At 32.6% G+C, this 12,817-nt stretch overlaps 2 protein-coding genes across 4 annotated transcripts; both read right to left on the reverse strand.

Moving 5' to 3' along the window:
- Nucleotides 78-6,469, reverse strand: LOC109345393. The gene is made up of 9 exons (XM_019584367.1): nt 6,449-6,469; nt 4,879-5,316; nt 2,984-3,333; nt 2,363-2,612; nt 2,072-2,237; nt 1,870-1,972; nt 1,651-1,779; nt 1,097-1,312; nt 78-477 (listed from the first exon to the last, which is right to left on the reverse strand). Exons 2-9 carry the CDS (start codon nt 5,114-5,116, stop codon nt 196-198), a joined length of 1,734 nt encoding a protein of 577 aa, XP_019439912.1. The 5' UTR covers nt 5,117-5,316; nt 6,449-6,469; the 3' UTR covers nt 78-195.
- Nucleotides 8,071-11,855, reverse strand: LOC109345395 (protein PHR1-LIKE 1-like). 3 transcript variants are annotated; one of them, XM_019584373.1, is made up of 8 exons: nt 11,252-11,460; nt 10,510-10,964; nt 9,883-10,069; nt 9,726-9,802; nt 9,553-9,592; nt 9,228-9,285; nt 8,809-8,878; nt 8,071-8,664 (listed from the first exon to the last, which is right to left on the reverse strand). In XM_019584373.1, exons 1-8 carry the CDS (start codon nt 11,325-11,327, stop codon nt 8,332-8,334), a joined length of 1,296 nt encoding a protein of 431 aa, XP_019439918.1. In that variant the 5' UTR covers nt 11,328-11,460; the 3' UTR covers nt 8,071-8,331. The 3 variants fall into 3 exon arrangements, with proteins under 3 accessions (XP_019439918.1, XP_019439920.1, XP_019439919.1); XM_019584375.1 differs by lacking the exon at nt 11,252-11,460 and adding an exon at nt 11,723-11,855 and having other exon boundaries at nt 8,074-8,664; XM_019584374.1 differs by having other exon boundaries at nt 8,082-8,664; nt 9,883-10,042; nt 11,252-11,450.

Raw genomic sequence — 12,817 nt, forward strand, 5'->3', positions numbered from 1 at the left:
GTTTTGGTTTTTCTTTCAAACTGACTATGCCCAATTATAAAATGTTTGAATATTGTACATAGATTATTGAATACAACTATTTTGATTATTTCATCGCCCTTTGATTAGAGATCATGGGCTACTATTATTGGCATATGTACAATAATTATACATACAACAAACTATGTTACTACATAATTTACAGAGACAATAACCCTACCAAAATCTATCCTTGTTCACACTTAAGTAACCAGACATTACCTTTCCCCCAGTATTTCTCATTCCATCTATAAGAAAGGACCAAGTAGAACCCAATACACCAACGAAAAAATCTGATTCAGCAGCCATCAAGAAATTAACTACTGGATAATTAGTGCTGGTTTCCCTTCCTAGGCTAGCTTCATATTCAGCCATTGACATATTTGTTCTTCCTTGGCGTTTTACCTTTGTATAGTGAAAATTCCAATGAGGATATTGTCTGGTTTGGTCTATCACTTCCTGGATAGAATTAGAGTCTTAATAATGTTACACTCTAACATCAATCTATCACCTAAAAATATCAGTAAGAATAAGAAATGGAGTAAATCACAGTGACATCTTCATAATAATATTGTTTAACAAATACAAATACAGTGACAGTAATCTATCCACAATATACCATGTTTTGTTTAACTTACTTGTATTTATTACTGTCATTGTGATTTATTATTGTCTGGTTTTTCTTGCATTTATCACAGTGACAAATAATATACAAGTCAATATAATTCATTATTTTTGTTATAAAATGAATCAACAATTCTAAAGAGATATTGTTTAAATAACTCTTATACTATGTCGTAATGAACCAAAAATAATAAAGAGATATTGACTCATATATTATTTGGATTTATTCTCATAATATATCATATTTTGTTTAACTTAATATACTCATCGACCTTTTTATTTAAAAAATTGCAATTATTTCTCCTACAGGTTAGTAGTCAGTATAATGTATTATAAATTAGGGGTTTTTTTTGTAGGTATAAAAAAAGAAATATAATTTATAAAATTTTACTAAATCTCAGTTTCAGTTTACTTTACTCTAAGAAATCTATAGGTTTGCAACAAAGTACAGTACCTGCATCTCAGTGGAAATCCAAATGTTATTAAGGTATGGGAAATGCCTGCGAATTCGATTGGCTAGTTGCATGTATTCTTCAAATTCAACCACCTTCATTTCACATGCTTTGTCTCCCATTCTTACATGCATGCTTAGAAGTGGCCTAGGTACCCATGGCTTGTGATTGGACCACACATATTTATCAATATCATAGCTTGGTTTGTTACTACTTTCCTGAGGCAAAAGAGGAAAATAATTGATGCAAGATCCAGAGTCAATCAGAGCTAGGGATTTTATTGAACAATCAGAGCAACTACCTTGAGGGAAAAGTTATGTAAAGGTTCTATTTGGACCCACTTTCATTATTCTTATTTGCATTTAGATGCAAAGCATGGTTATATATAATATTTGTATTTGGAGTGGAATGAAGGAAAATGGGAGGTTTTAGAGCTATAAAATATACTTATGATATGACTCACAAACCTTCTTTTTCCCTTCAAAATTCAACTCGTATATAGACCCTTAAAGTCTCTTTTATCGAATAAGAAAAATAGTGCAAAGTCTACAACCACCTTTGGCCAGTCTCCATCAAAACTTTCAACAACCATTTTTGCAGCTAACTTTCCAAAGGCAGCATGGCGGGCCTCATTCATTAAATTGCATGTGTATTCAGTTGGGAACCTCATTAAGTACCGTACAGCCTGAAACAACATTTCTGGCAACAAAGTTAAATGAAGAACTATTGCTAAAATGAGGTCATAACTCCTTTTATTGTATGTCTATTTAAGTACCTGTGCTCTCCACCACCTTCTATCCATTTTTCTATGAGAACCCATCAATGTTCCATTTATATCAGTTGTAGGTTGCAAATAATTCCATGGATTTCCCCATTTCCTGCAGCATATATTGACATTTGGAGAATACAACTTTATATGTTTAGGTTCTAAGTATGGAAGGCAACATAAATATATGATTGCAGTTGTGAGAGCTTACCTAGGAGTAGGTCCTGCCCATATATGTTTGGATGTATAACTTTCTTTTGTGGTCACAATTCCTTTACTCAATGCATCTTCACTCTTCATAAGTTCAAATGCACGCTGACGACATTCTAGCGATGTTTCCGGAAAGAAATAACAACTCCAACTAGACTGGGAAGAGCCTGCATAATAGAGTGTCACATATAGTATCGTTTTTATGGTAAGATCATTCATAATATTTGAACTTTCCTGTTGACATTGTACATAAGTTGTTGAAACTGAATTCAACACAGCACGAAAATTACACCTTTGCAACCATTATGGTCAGCGCGGTTATAGTAGTTCGCGACGAGGACTCGGCCTTCATTGATTGCAATACCAAGAAGTCCACACATCCCAGCAATCTGAGCCCCGATACCGAAACCAGGTAACCTTTCCCAGTCAGTTACAAGGAACTTGACATTTGGATCGCTACAGTTTAAAGGATGCTGATGAATCCATATGTCGCGCTGCACTTTTCTAGTCAAGGGATAGTTTTCTTCATCAGATCCTGCAATCTGCAAAAGCTTCTATGTGAACAAACTGGCCAGTAATTACAGCATTCCATCTTAATTTTTTAATCATTGTTAGGGTCACTTCATGTTCTAAACTTCTAATTAAGTTCATAAATATTCCTCAAGCATATCTTCATTGTTGGAATCACACATTTGGACAGAAAAAAAGGATTCAGACTTTAACTAGGCAATGTCTAATGAAGAAAACACTACTTTAATCACCTATGTTCAGAAAAAAAGTATAGGTTTAAGAAAAAACAATTACTATACAGACAAACATTAGTTGTGAAAAAGTGAGATTGTATAAAACTAACTAATGCAACTTCACTAGCATGTACGCTAAACAAATCATGTTTTTGAGTAAAATAACATACCCAGGGTGGATAAGCTCCTTTAGAAATAGCTTGATGCCTAAAGTTTTTAATCTGTTCATTGGATGCATCAACAGGGAGGGTATCCAAAAATCCCTTCCAAACAGTCCATGGTGGGAAGTTCTCATTTCCGGCACGCGTATCGAGATTGCCATATAGCTGTGTTCTCACCTTGCAGTTTTCCAAATGTGGGGCATTAGGCAAACTATACTCACTGATTCCATGTTTGTTCAAGTGCTCATTCACCCCAGTTGTAGATTTAGTTAACACATCACTCCAAGCTGAATAAAGCAACGAGACTTTCTCATTGTTATCCCATAATCTCTCTGTTTCCTTAACCTTAATATTGCACTCTATACAGAAATGAAAATTATTACTGAGTTTACTAATAGTGATCAAATTATTAGTGAGTTAAAATGCTCAAATTGTATTAAAATATTGCACCGACTACAATAATGTTCTAAATGTAAGTGCAAAACAATGTATATAATCACTTTACGTGACACTATCCTCTAGCAAGTGCAGTCAGTCAAAAAAGTTTGGTTATTAGAGTATGCTTAACGTAAAGGAATCAAGTAAAGTATAATTATTAGTTACTTCATGCACAAGCCTTAGTTCATACTCATCAAGTTCGCTTTATGGATTAACATCCTCAAATAAACTAAACTTTGAATAAAAGTAAGAATTCATAATAATCTCGATTCTTTCTCTTTAAGCAAGAAAAGGCGAGAGAGAGAGTTGATGAGCTGCTATTTTATTTCATACTAGGGGTGGGAATTAGTCAAATTTGTCTTAGCCGGACACATTTAGAGGATTGGTTCGATTCAGTTTTCGAGTTTAGTTTATTACAGACTATTTTTTAGCTCAAAATTGATTCCATCAAAGTTCACAAACTTTTGAGTGGATTAAGAGACTCAAATTTATGTCATTCATTAAGTCAAATATTAATCATTAATATACATGTATCTATATATATTTGTATGATCATTAAAACCTAATTATGTATGTTTGATGCTATACATAGTTATGCTTGAGCCCAGGTTATCGACCATTAATATAAAACTTTGCCTAGAAGTGCAACTTTTCAATTGACTTATATGGAAATATTTGTGTATATAAAATATATATTATAAAAAGTATAATATTTTTTAGATTATGTATATATATGTTTTGTTTGTATATACAATGATATATTTAATATAAGTAAATTTAAAGATTTTTGTACGTGTATATATAATTGAGTCACTCCATCCAATGGAATTAAGATTTGATTGTTATTATATATATAATCGAGTAAACTTGTAAATCTAATGAATCAAATTGTATTTGACTCAAGTTTGATTCATTTATTTAATAAGCTCAAATTTTAATTAAGTTCAACTTATTTGATTAATAAACCAAGTTAAATGATGAATGAGTCCTATAATCCTAACATCCCTAATAATAATACTAAACATATCAACATACCCATAATCTCACATGTGCTTCTTTTCTTGAATAATACTAAACTTACATACTCATTACAATAGGTCCTATCTAGGTTGTTTGAGTTGCCACTAAGGTTTTACCTTATTATCATGTCAATGATTTTACCTTACTACCATCCTATTTAAGAGTTAGTCTTGCAACTTCATCTATGTGATGGAAAAAATAAAATAAAAAAGTTCCAAAGTTTATTAGAATAAAAAGCAACTGAATGCACAAGACTTGTATATGATAGAATCCATGAAACTAGTAAAAAGGTAAATATACACAATTTCACCCTCTTGTTTTCACGATTGACACATGTTCTACCAATTACACAAAAACAGGGGAAGAACCACCCTGTATTTGCAACCACACTTCCATAAAAGAAAACAAAATGGCTGAAATATTGATGATGAGGGAGATTAACTTACTTGGATGAACATGAGAAGTTGAATTCCCTTCTGAATTAGGCATTAAAGACATGGATGAGAATGAAATTGGACCAAACTGAAATGTTCCAAAAGAAGTCAAACCAGCCATGAACAAAGATGTTAGACAAACTCCACATAGAAATCCCACCACACATATTTGACATGGAAATGAACTTCCAATTTGCATAGCTCTCTGTGATAACTCTCTTTCTATAGTCTTCTGATTCTGTCCCTCCATTTCAATATCCCCTTTAAATATTAATCACACTAAAATGTTTCATTCATGAACCTTCTCAACCCTTTTCACCATGCATGAGTCTTCAGTGATTAACAAACACAAAGCTTGTTCAACTTGTGAGTCCTCCAACTATTCCAACCAGAGAGAAAGAAACCTCAAAAACCACTTAATTATTTGTGGGCCATCCTTGTAAGTTGTAACTGTGAAATAAATGTCAAATTTATATTAGATTTACACAATTCACAATCCATCTATATTAAATTCACTCAAATCTATCTGTTAGAATTAGTCGATTTAAACAAATATAATTTAATAAATAATTTTTTGATTCCTTCTCAGTAGTACCTACATTTTACAATTGAATTAGAATGGAGAAGATAAGCATTAAACAATCTAATGGCTTAAACCCTACTGTTTGTAATGGGTACATTACGCTTAACTTTTTAAATCACATTTCAAAGTTTTTTTTATATAAAAAAACATTTTTAAAAATATTTTTATATTAATTTTTAAAAATGCATTATTAAATAATAATTTTTAAAATGATGTTTTTCCTTCAAATAATGTTTTTAGTTCAAATTAAAAATAAATAAATTGGATATTCATCCATCTAGTCTATTTAAATGAATACATGGATAAAATAAATGGATTGAATAATTTAAAATTATAACTTTTTATCCATCCATTAATACCTTGAGATCCAAATCTAAATTCATCTAATTACCACCTTTAATTTATATCACATTTATTAATGTAACTCTCAGTAACACAATAAGATATCTACATAGCATAAAAACTCAATCAGAATGAATCATGTTACAAAATTGGAAATACACTACAAGTCACATATTTTCTAGACATATGGACAATCTTCAATAAGATAATAATATCGATACCAATAATAGTTAGAGAATATAAGAATAAGATAGTTTAGCTCTAACTAACCTTGCTCAATTATTAGAAGCTAATGACCACAAAACTTTAAAATTGGAAATTGTGAACACATCTTTAAAAAGAATAAAGTCCTATTAAGAAAAGGGTGTCAATGACCTTGATGAGTGGTAATGAAAAGGACTCAAAAAAAAGCATTAAAAGAAGGGACACAAGGAATGAAGAAGAAAACAAAAAAGTTTTAATCAGTGAACAAGATAAGAATATATATAATATGTATGTGGTAATCAGAAACAGACACAGATTTTTATTTAACTCTTGAAAGTAGAATATATGTATTTTTAGTTTAAAATAAGGATGACATGGGTTAAAACTTAAAAGGAAAAGAGTTAAATAAAAGGAGACAAGTCTTGGGATTTGGGATGGTTGAGAAGTCAGTACCTTTGTGGTGAGGAAGAGAACAAAAACATTAATATGTGATTATTAATAGCAGTGTTGTGAAACCCGAGCCGGACGTCAAACCGGCAGAAGTTCCGTATTAGGTTTAACCGGTTTAAACGGTTAAACCGTCCGATCTGACCGACTGATTTCGTACATAATTAATAATTTTTATTTATAAATATATAGTTATATATAAATGTAAAACTTTATATAATTAATAATTATGTATAACTATATTGAAATAATACATCTTTATCTTTTTTTGGACCGTAGTAAAACAACATATTATTTTTTATTTTTAAGTGAGCCGTCCGGTTTACTTCCCGGTTTAACCGGGTTTAACATGGTCGGACCGGATTTTTTCCGGTTCAAAGCGGTCCAACTCTCATTCGGTTAAGACAGCAAACCAGAGCCGTTTTCAAGTCCGGTCAGCGGTCAGACCGGTCGGACCGTCCGGTCCGGTCCGGTTCCAACAACACTGATTAATAGAGGCTTGTGGTGTCAGGGAATTATTAATAGAGGCTTGTGATCACTGTTGTTAATATAAAGAACAAAAATAATTAATATGATTATTATTTTAATGGTCAACACTAAAAGAGAAATATAAACTATAACGCAATTTTAATCTTAATTTTCTATTTATGATGGTAAGAGTTAGATTTATTGATTTTATTCCCCTCTTTTTGCATTAAATTATGTGTGCATATCATAGATAGCTGTCATTCAACCAAAGCTTCCAGCTTAATAAGTTATTCTTTTATTTGAAGTGGAAACCTTCAAATTTCACTCAACTGAAAAGAAGGGAATTTGTTAAACACTCCATGACTTGTAATTTGTGTCTATCAACATGAAAACAAAAAATGCTACGCAAAGTTTAGAGTCCAAACCATGTTATTAAAATAAAAGGTTACTGTAATGGAATCTTTTTAATTTTGAATGAGAGAAAAATATAATTCTAATATTTCCGAACTTAGATTATAATATCTACAAATAATCGTGAAGTCTCATTGGAAGCTTATTAAAAAAGTTAAGTTAAAAACAGCTGAAAGTTTATTTTATTGTAGTGGAATCTTTGAACTTGTAGAATTGCATGTAACATATTTTCTCTCTCTCTCTCTTGGTTTCATTATCTTTTCTGTTAGGTTCCGTTAAATTAATATGTAAAAACTGTATGAGATACACTTATAATTTTCTTACGCATTGATAAGACTCGAGTAAAAATATTTTTTTATGAACCTATTTAAATTTCCTAAGAAATAGAGAGACAAGCAAAATAATAAACAAACAAGTTATAGTTAGTTATAAATAGTGAGAAAAAAACTATAGGTATAACAGTAAAGTAATTTATGTGAGAAAAACAAAAATAAAGATTGTAATGAGTTTGGGGAGCATCAAAATTTTCTTTTATGTCTCCTTATTATTCTTATTATCACGGAAGGGTCTCAAACTTTAGAATTATGTCCTTCCATTCTATTTCATTCATTTTCCCTTCTTCATTCATCTAAGCATACTATGAGTCTCTTACATTGAGCAAATGTAACTACAACAAGAGGAGAATGCTTAGTAAACAAAAATAGGCCAAGTTAGCAGTTAGTCATAGTCATTAAGTTGTAGCAACTAGTATAAAGAGAATAGGAAGAGAATTGTTGAAGTTATTGCCAGGCATTTGGAGCGTTAAGTTTGTAAAAGAACTAGATATATATGATAGGGAAACTGGATCCTCTCTAGTACCGGAGAGACTCAACATCAAAATAAGCTCTAATGTCTAAAAAACTAACTTTTAGGAGGCCCTCTGAGTCATTATAAATGGTTCAATAGTCAAATGATGTGAGACTTACACTAAGACACTAGATACCTTTTTAAGTTAGAGAATAATTCTGCTTTCATAAACTCTTCACCCGTTTTGAGAGTGGTGCAGCAAACTGGTCATCTCCCAGCTCATGTTCGCCGGCCTCTTTAGCATAATCCCTCGTTTGTTTTGTGCTTGTGTCTTTCGACTTTTCTTCGGGTAAGGTTTCTGGAGTGCTAGTGCTACGGTATATTTGAACTTTCTCATGATCCTCATTCATTGTTTCTAAATGGTCAATAGGAGAAGGTAGCACAGCTGCTGTGTTTGATATCGGAGAAGAAGGTTTTTCCATCTCTATCTGTTTCTCAAACATCATCTGAAGACGCTTCCCTTGGCTTTCAATTTGAATCTGTAACTCTCTTTGAATCTGCATAGCATTATATTTATCAGAACATCATAGAATTGGAAGCTTCTCTGTGATCATCTTCAGTATAAAGAAGATGAAAATAAACAAAGTTCCACCTCAGGATTACAGGGTAAAGATGATAAATTTTAAGTATTAATAAGGTACCTCAAGTTGTTCATGAAGTCGCTTCTGGAGTTCCATCTGCAATCGTAGTGTTTCGGTGATTCCCTTGTTCCTGTAACCGCAATTCAAAGTATGTCTTTGATTATTGATTAAGCCTTTCAATACAATTAAAAGCAAATGGAAGAACAATATGTATTGGAAATAAGAACAATAAGTGTCATAGCCATAGTGAAAATTGAACCTGTTCAGGCCTGTTTTTACCACCCATCTGAATTATGTTATATCTTAAATTCAAATATATGATAATCAGGGAAAAGTTATATTAAGTGAACATTACATCTGTGCGATGACGCAGCCATGCAACAAGAGCAAAGGATCCACCAGCAGAAGGATCAGTCAACAAATGTGTGTATGTAATGAGACAAACTTTTGCATAAAGGAAGGGAAGGGGAAAAACTCACGTTTTTAAGTCTAGAGACTTCATTTCTTCGACTTCGGTTAACTTTTTATCAGAACTTCCTGCAGGTAGAGAAGAAAAAATCATTAAAGACTATTATTCTCAGATTGACAAGAGTGGCACCATATCTATGTGGTTATGTGTGCATTGAATGAAACAATAAAGAATAGAACAGATAATGAAGCATGAAAAAGAACAATGCATATAGAACGAAATACAAAATATACTTCCTGAAACTTAAGGATAAGGGGAAGCCTATAATCACAAATAACTAAATAGGAAAACCTAGTAATATGGAAAGTTGAATTTCAATGTAAACCAACACACACCTTCTGACGGCTCGGGTTTGTATCTGGCAGTTCTATACTTCTGAAGTCAAAAGAAAAAATATTCATTACAAACCTATGGCTGAATAAACAGAGGGTTAGAAAATGTCTATTTAGTGTAGCCAATTTTATCAAAGACAGTAAAGTCAAACAGGAAAAAAAAATTACAAATATACCTGTAGGTGGCTTTTCACATGATAGATGGTAAGGCCTTCAACTTTCATCAGCTTCAAGACACCCTTTGGAGTAGCCTCTGCATATTCACATAATGACATGATAAAAAACACAAACCTGAAATATATTGCCAGTGAGTTTATGCAGAAATAAACATACTTTCACTACCACCAAGCTGATTCACTGCTTCGACAAAGGCCTCGTGAAGTTCAGGAGTCCAACGCATTCTTGATTTCGTTTGTGGTGCAGTTGACACTGAGTTAGGAAGACCATTAACTTCTTTAGATTGTGCATGCTGTTGCTGTGAAACCTTGGTCTCCTGCATCAATATAGAAGGGATACATCTCTGCAACTTATACATTAAAGTACATAAATAAAAGAAACTGTGGGCAACAAGACTACGTTATTTGTGAAGAAACGCATATCGACCGAAAGGGAAGAGAGGATTAGCTATATACACTCCATCACAAGCACCTAAATGCACCAAAGCAAATCATACCCCTCTCCATGCAGAGTGATGGATGAAAAGGGAAATAAGATACACATAACTGATTGGCATGCTATGATTGTTCATTTATGCCTATATATGAACAGTTACAAAGAGTTATACACTTGATTTTCATTTGCATCACTCAGAAATTAGTTCATATATGAACCATAGTCCATAGACCCTACAGGGGCATGAGATGCCACCATATCTACATGTTCTAGGTAGATTTACAGGTCAGAAGAAGAATTTTAAGACCTTACAGTAGTACCATATCAAAATTAGCTTGCGAAACAAACCTCTGGCTTTGGTTCTGCAACATTATCATCACCAAGAAACTGACCCCAAATTGGGAAAAGAGAATCATCGACTGACAGTAACTGATCAACATCAGCCCACTCCTCGAGATAAGTTGTTTGCGCATTTTCACCAGATATGTAAGAAGCATTATGTTCCACCTGATTGTTCTGGACGGGAATACTATCAGGAAACTCGATAAAATCCTGAAACGGGTACTGATCCCACAAAATATCAGCACTTTCATGAGGGTAAGAAACGAATGCTGGAGAGTGTATTTCTGAGACTGGTGAAAAGGGGATGCCATCACGGCATTCGGCACGATTTGATAGCATGTGTCCTGCACTTCTGATGTTGGAATTCATCGATGCAGCCTTCACTGGTGAAGTAGGAATAACAGGATAAGATGAAGAAGGCATAACTCTTGAAGCTCCTAAGAGGATCAGCTTTGTTTGACCTGTTTTCAATATGAAAGGTAGATTGTATGTCAACTAATCAACCACTAATGACAAATTATATGTGCAAATAACACAATAGGACAAAATATAAACTAATTCCTTAACCCAATTTGTTCATATCTCACTACTTGAGAACATAAACTTGTGGTTCCTTTGAAAAGTTAAGTTACAAAAGATCCATAAAATAGATGGAAGACAAGAAAATTCATCAGAGATCTAACAACAGGTTGAAACATGCAAATGAAGGCATCAGTGTAACAACATTCAGAGGTTGCTTAGTTTATACCATGTTTTTTGGGAAAAACAGTTGTTCCTGCTTCAAAGAATAATCTAGAGAGGAAATAGGTGTTTGTCAACAACATAAGCCATATAATGCTGTTTTTGAGTGGAAAAAATTGATTTTTTTAATCTAGGCTTTTAGATTTTAAGATTATCTTTATAATCTTATTATTTACAAATCTGAAACAAACAAACCGTACCTGCATAAGACCGTCCAAAACAGAGAAAAATACAAAAAACATCATCATACCTAAAGAGACAAATATAAGTAAATAAATAAGTAATTTAACACATATCTAATGAATTTTCCAATATATATATATACTAGGACCATAATTGTTCACAGACACATCAAAACAATTAATTAATTAATAATTTAAAGTCAAACCAAGATAAGAATAAGCAGCAGCAACATGTGAACATTAGAAAAATAAAAGAAAATAAGTGCTGGTGTTAATAGATAAGACGAGGTACGAACTTGTAAATGAAAAGAGATTGTGAAAAAACGAAAGAGTGGTGGAATCTGCAGAGAGTGAGTATTAATGGTGGTGGAGAATAAGATGATTATGACAACGTGGCACAAAAAACAATGAGGGGTCGTACACGTCTATTATTATTAACATTTTGTTTTGTGGTTTGACCCTTTTATGAATGCTGCGGCTAAATACCCTTTTGACATGTGAGAGAAAATTCAAAAGGAAACATGTAGAATTTTGTCATAAAAATAAATAGATGTTATTTCTTTTAATTGACATCTTCACACCATATCTTTATTCTTATTTTAAATCTTCATTCGGGGACATTGATTTACTAAAGGGCAATTAGGGTAGTAGTACTATGTAATGTTTGTCTAAATTAGAATGGATATGAGTATATCCATGTTTAAACAGGGCATAAAATATTATAATATCACTACCCTAAACATTAATAGGGCATTTTTACGAACCGCCCTAAATAAAATTACAATATTTATATAAAGATATAGATGTATATAAACTAGTCATACAAATTTTACAAAATAAAAAATACATAATTTGTATAAATATACGAATGTATTTATCATATTAAATAGTCATACAAATAGAATAACACATACAAAATACAAATGAATATATATAATATAAAATATATATATATATATAGTGTTCCACCGTGAATAAATTTGGATGGTTCCTAACCCATCAGATTGGGATGTCCTGATGGTCGTCCTAGTATACTAGGGGCAACTGTTCCACCCCGAGTGAATCCGGGTTGTTCCTAGCCCGTCCCAGTCATATAACCTAAGCTAAGTATCTCTTATTTATCTGTCAAAGGCAAGCCAAACTCACTGCAAGTGCCATTAATGTCTTTGGTTCGTCATTAATGTCTATAACTCATCATTAATGTATTTATGACTCCACCATTAATGTGCTGATGACTCACCTTTAATGCAAGCTGACATTCCACCTGTCACGCTGCCTGCAAATTCCACTTGTCCTCGACAGATCGATAATTGCATACTTGCAAAGTGAGCTAGGACAACCAGACATATCCATATTGTACCCACCATATACTAACCAAAGATCAGGCGCCA

Source organism: Lupinus angustifolius, chromosome LG04 (assembly GCF_001865875.1).
Source record: "Lupinus angustifolius cultivar Tanjil chromosome LG04, LupAngTanjil_v1.0, whole genome shotgun sequence".
Taxonomy (NCBI): Eukaryota; Viridiplantae; Streptophyta; class Magnoliopsida; order Fabales; family Fabaceae; genus Lupinus; species Lupinus angustifolius.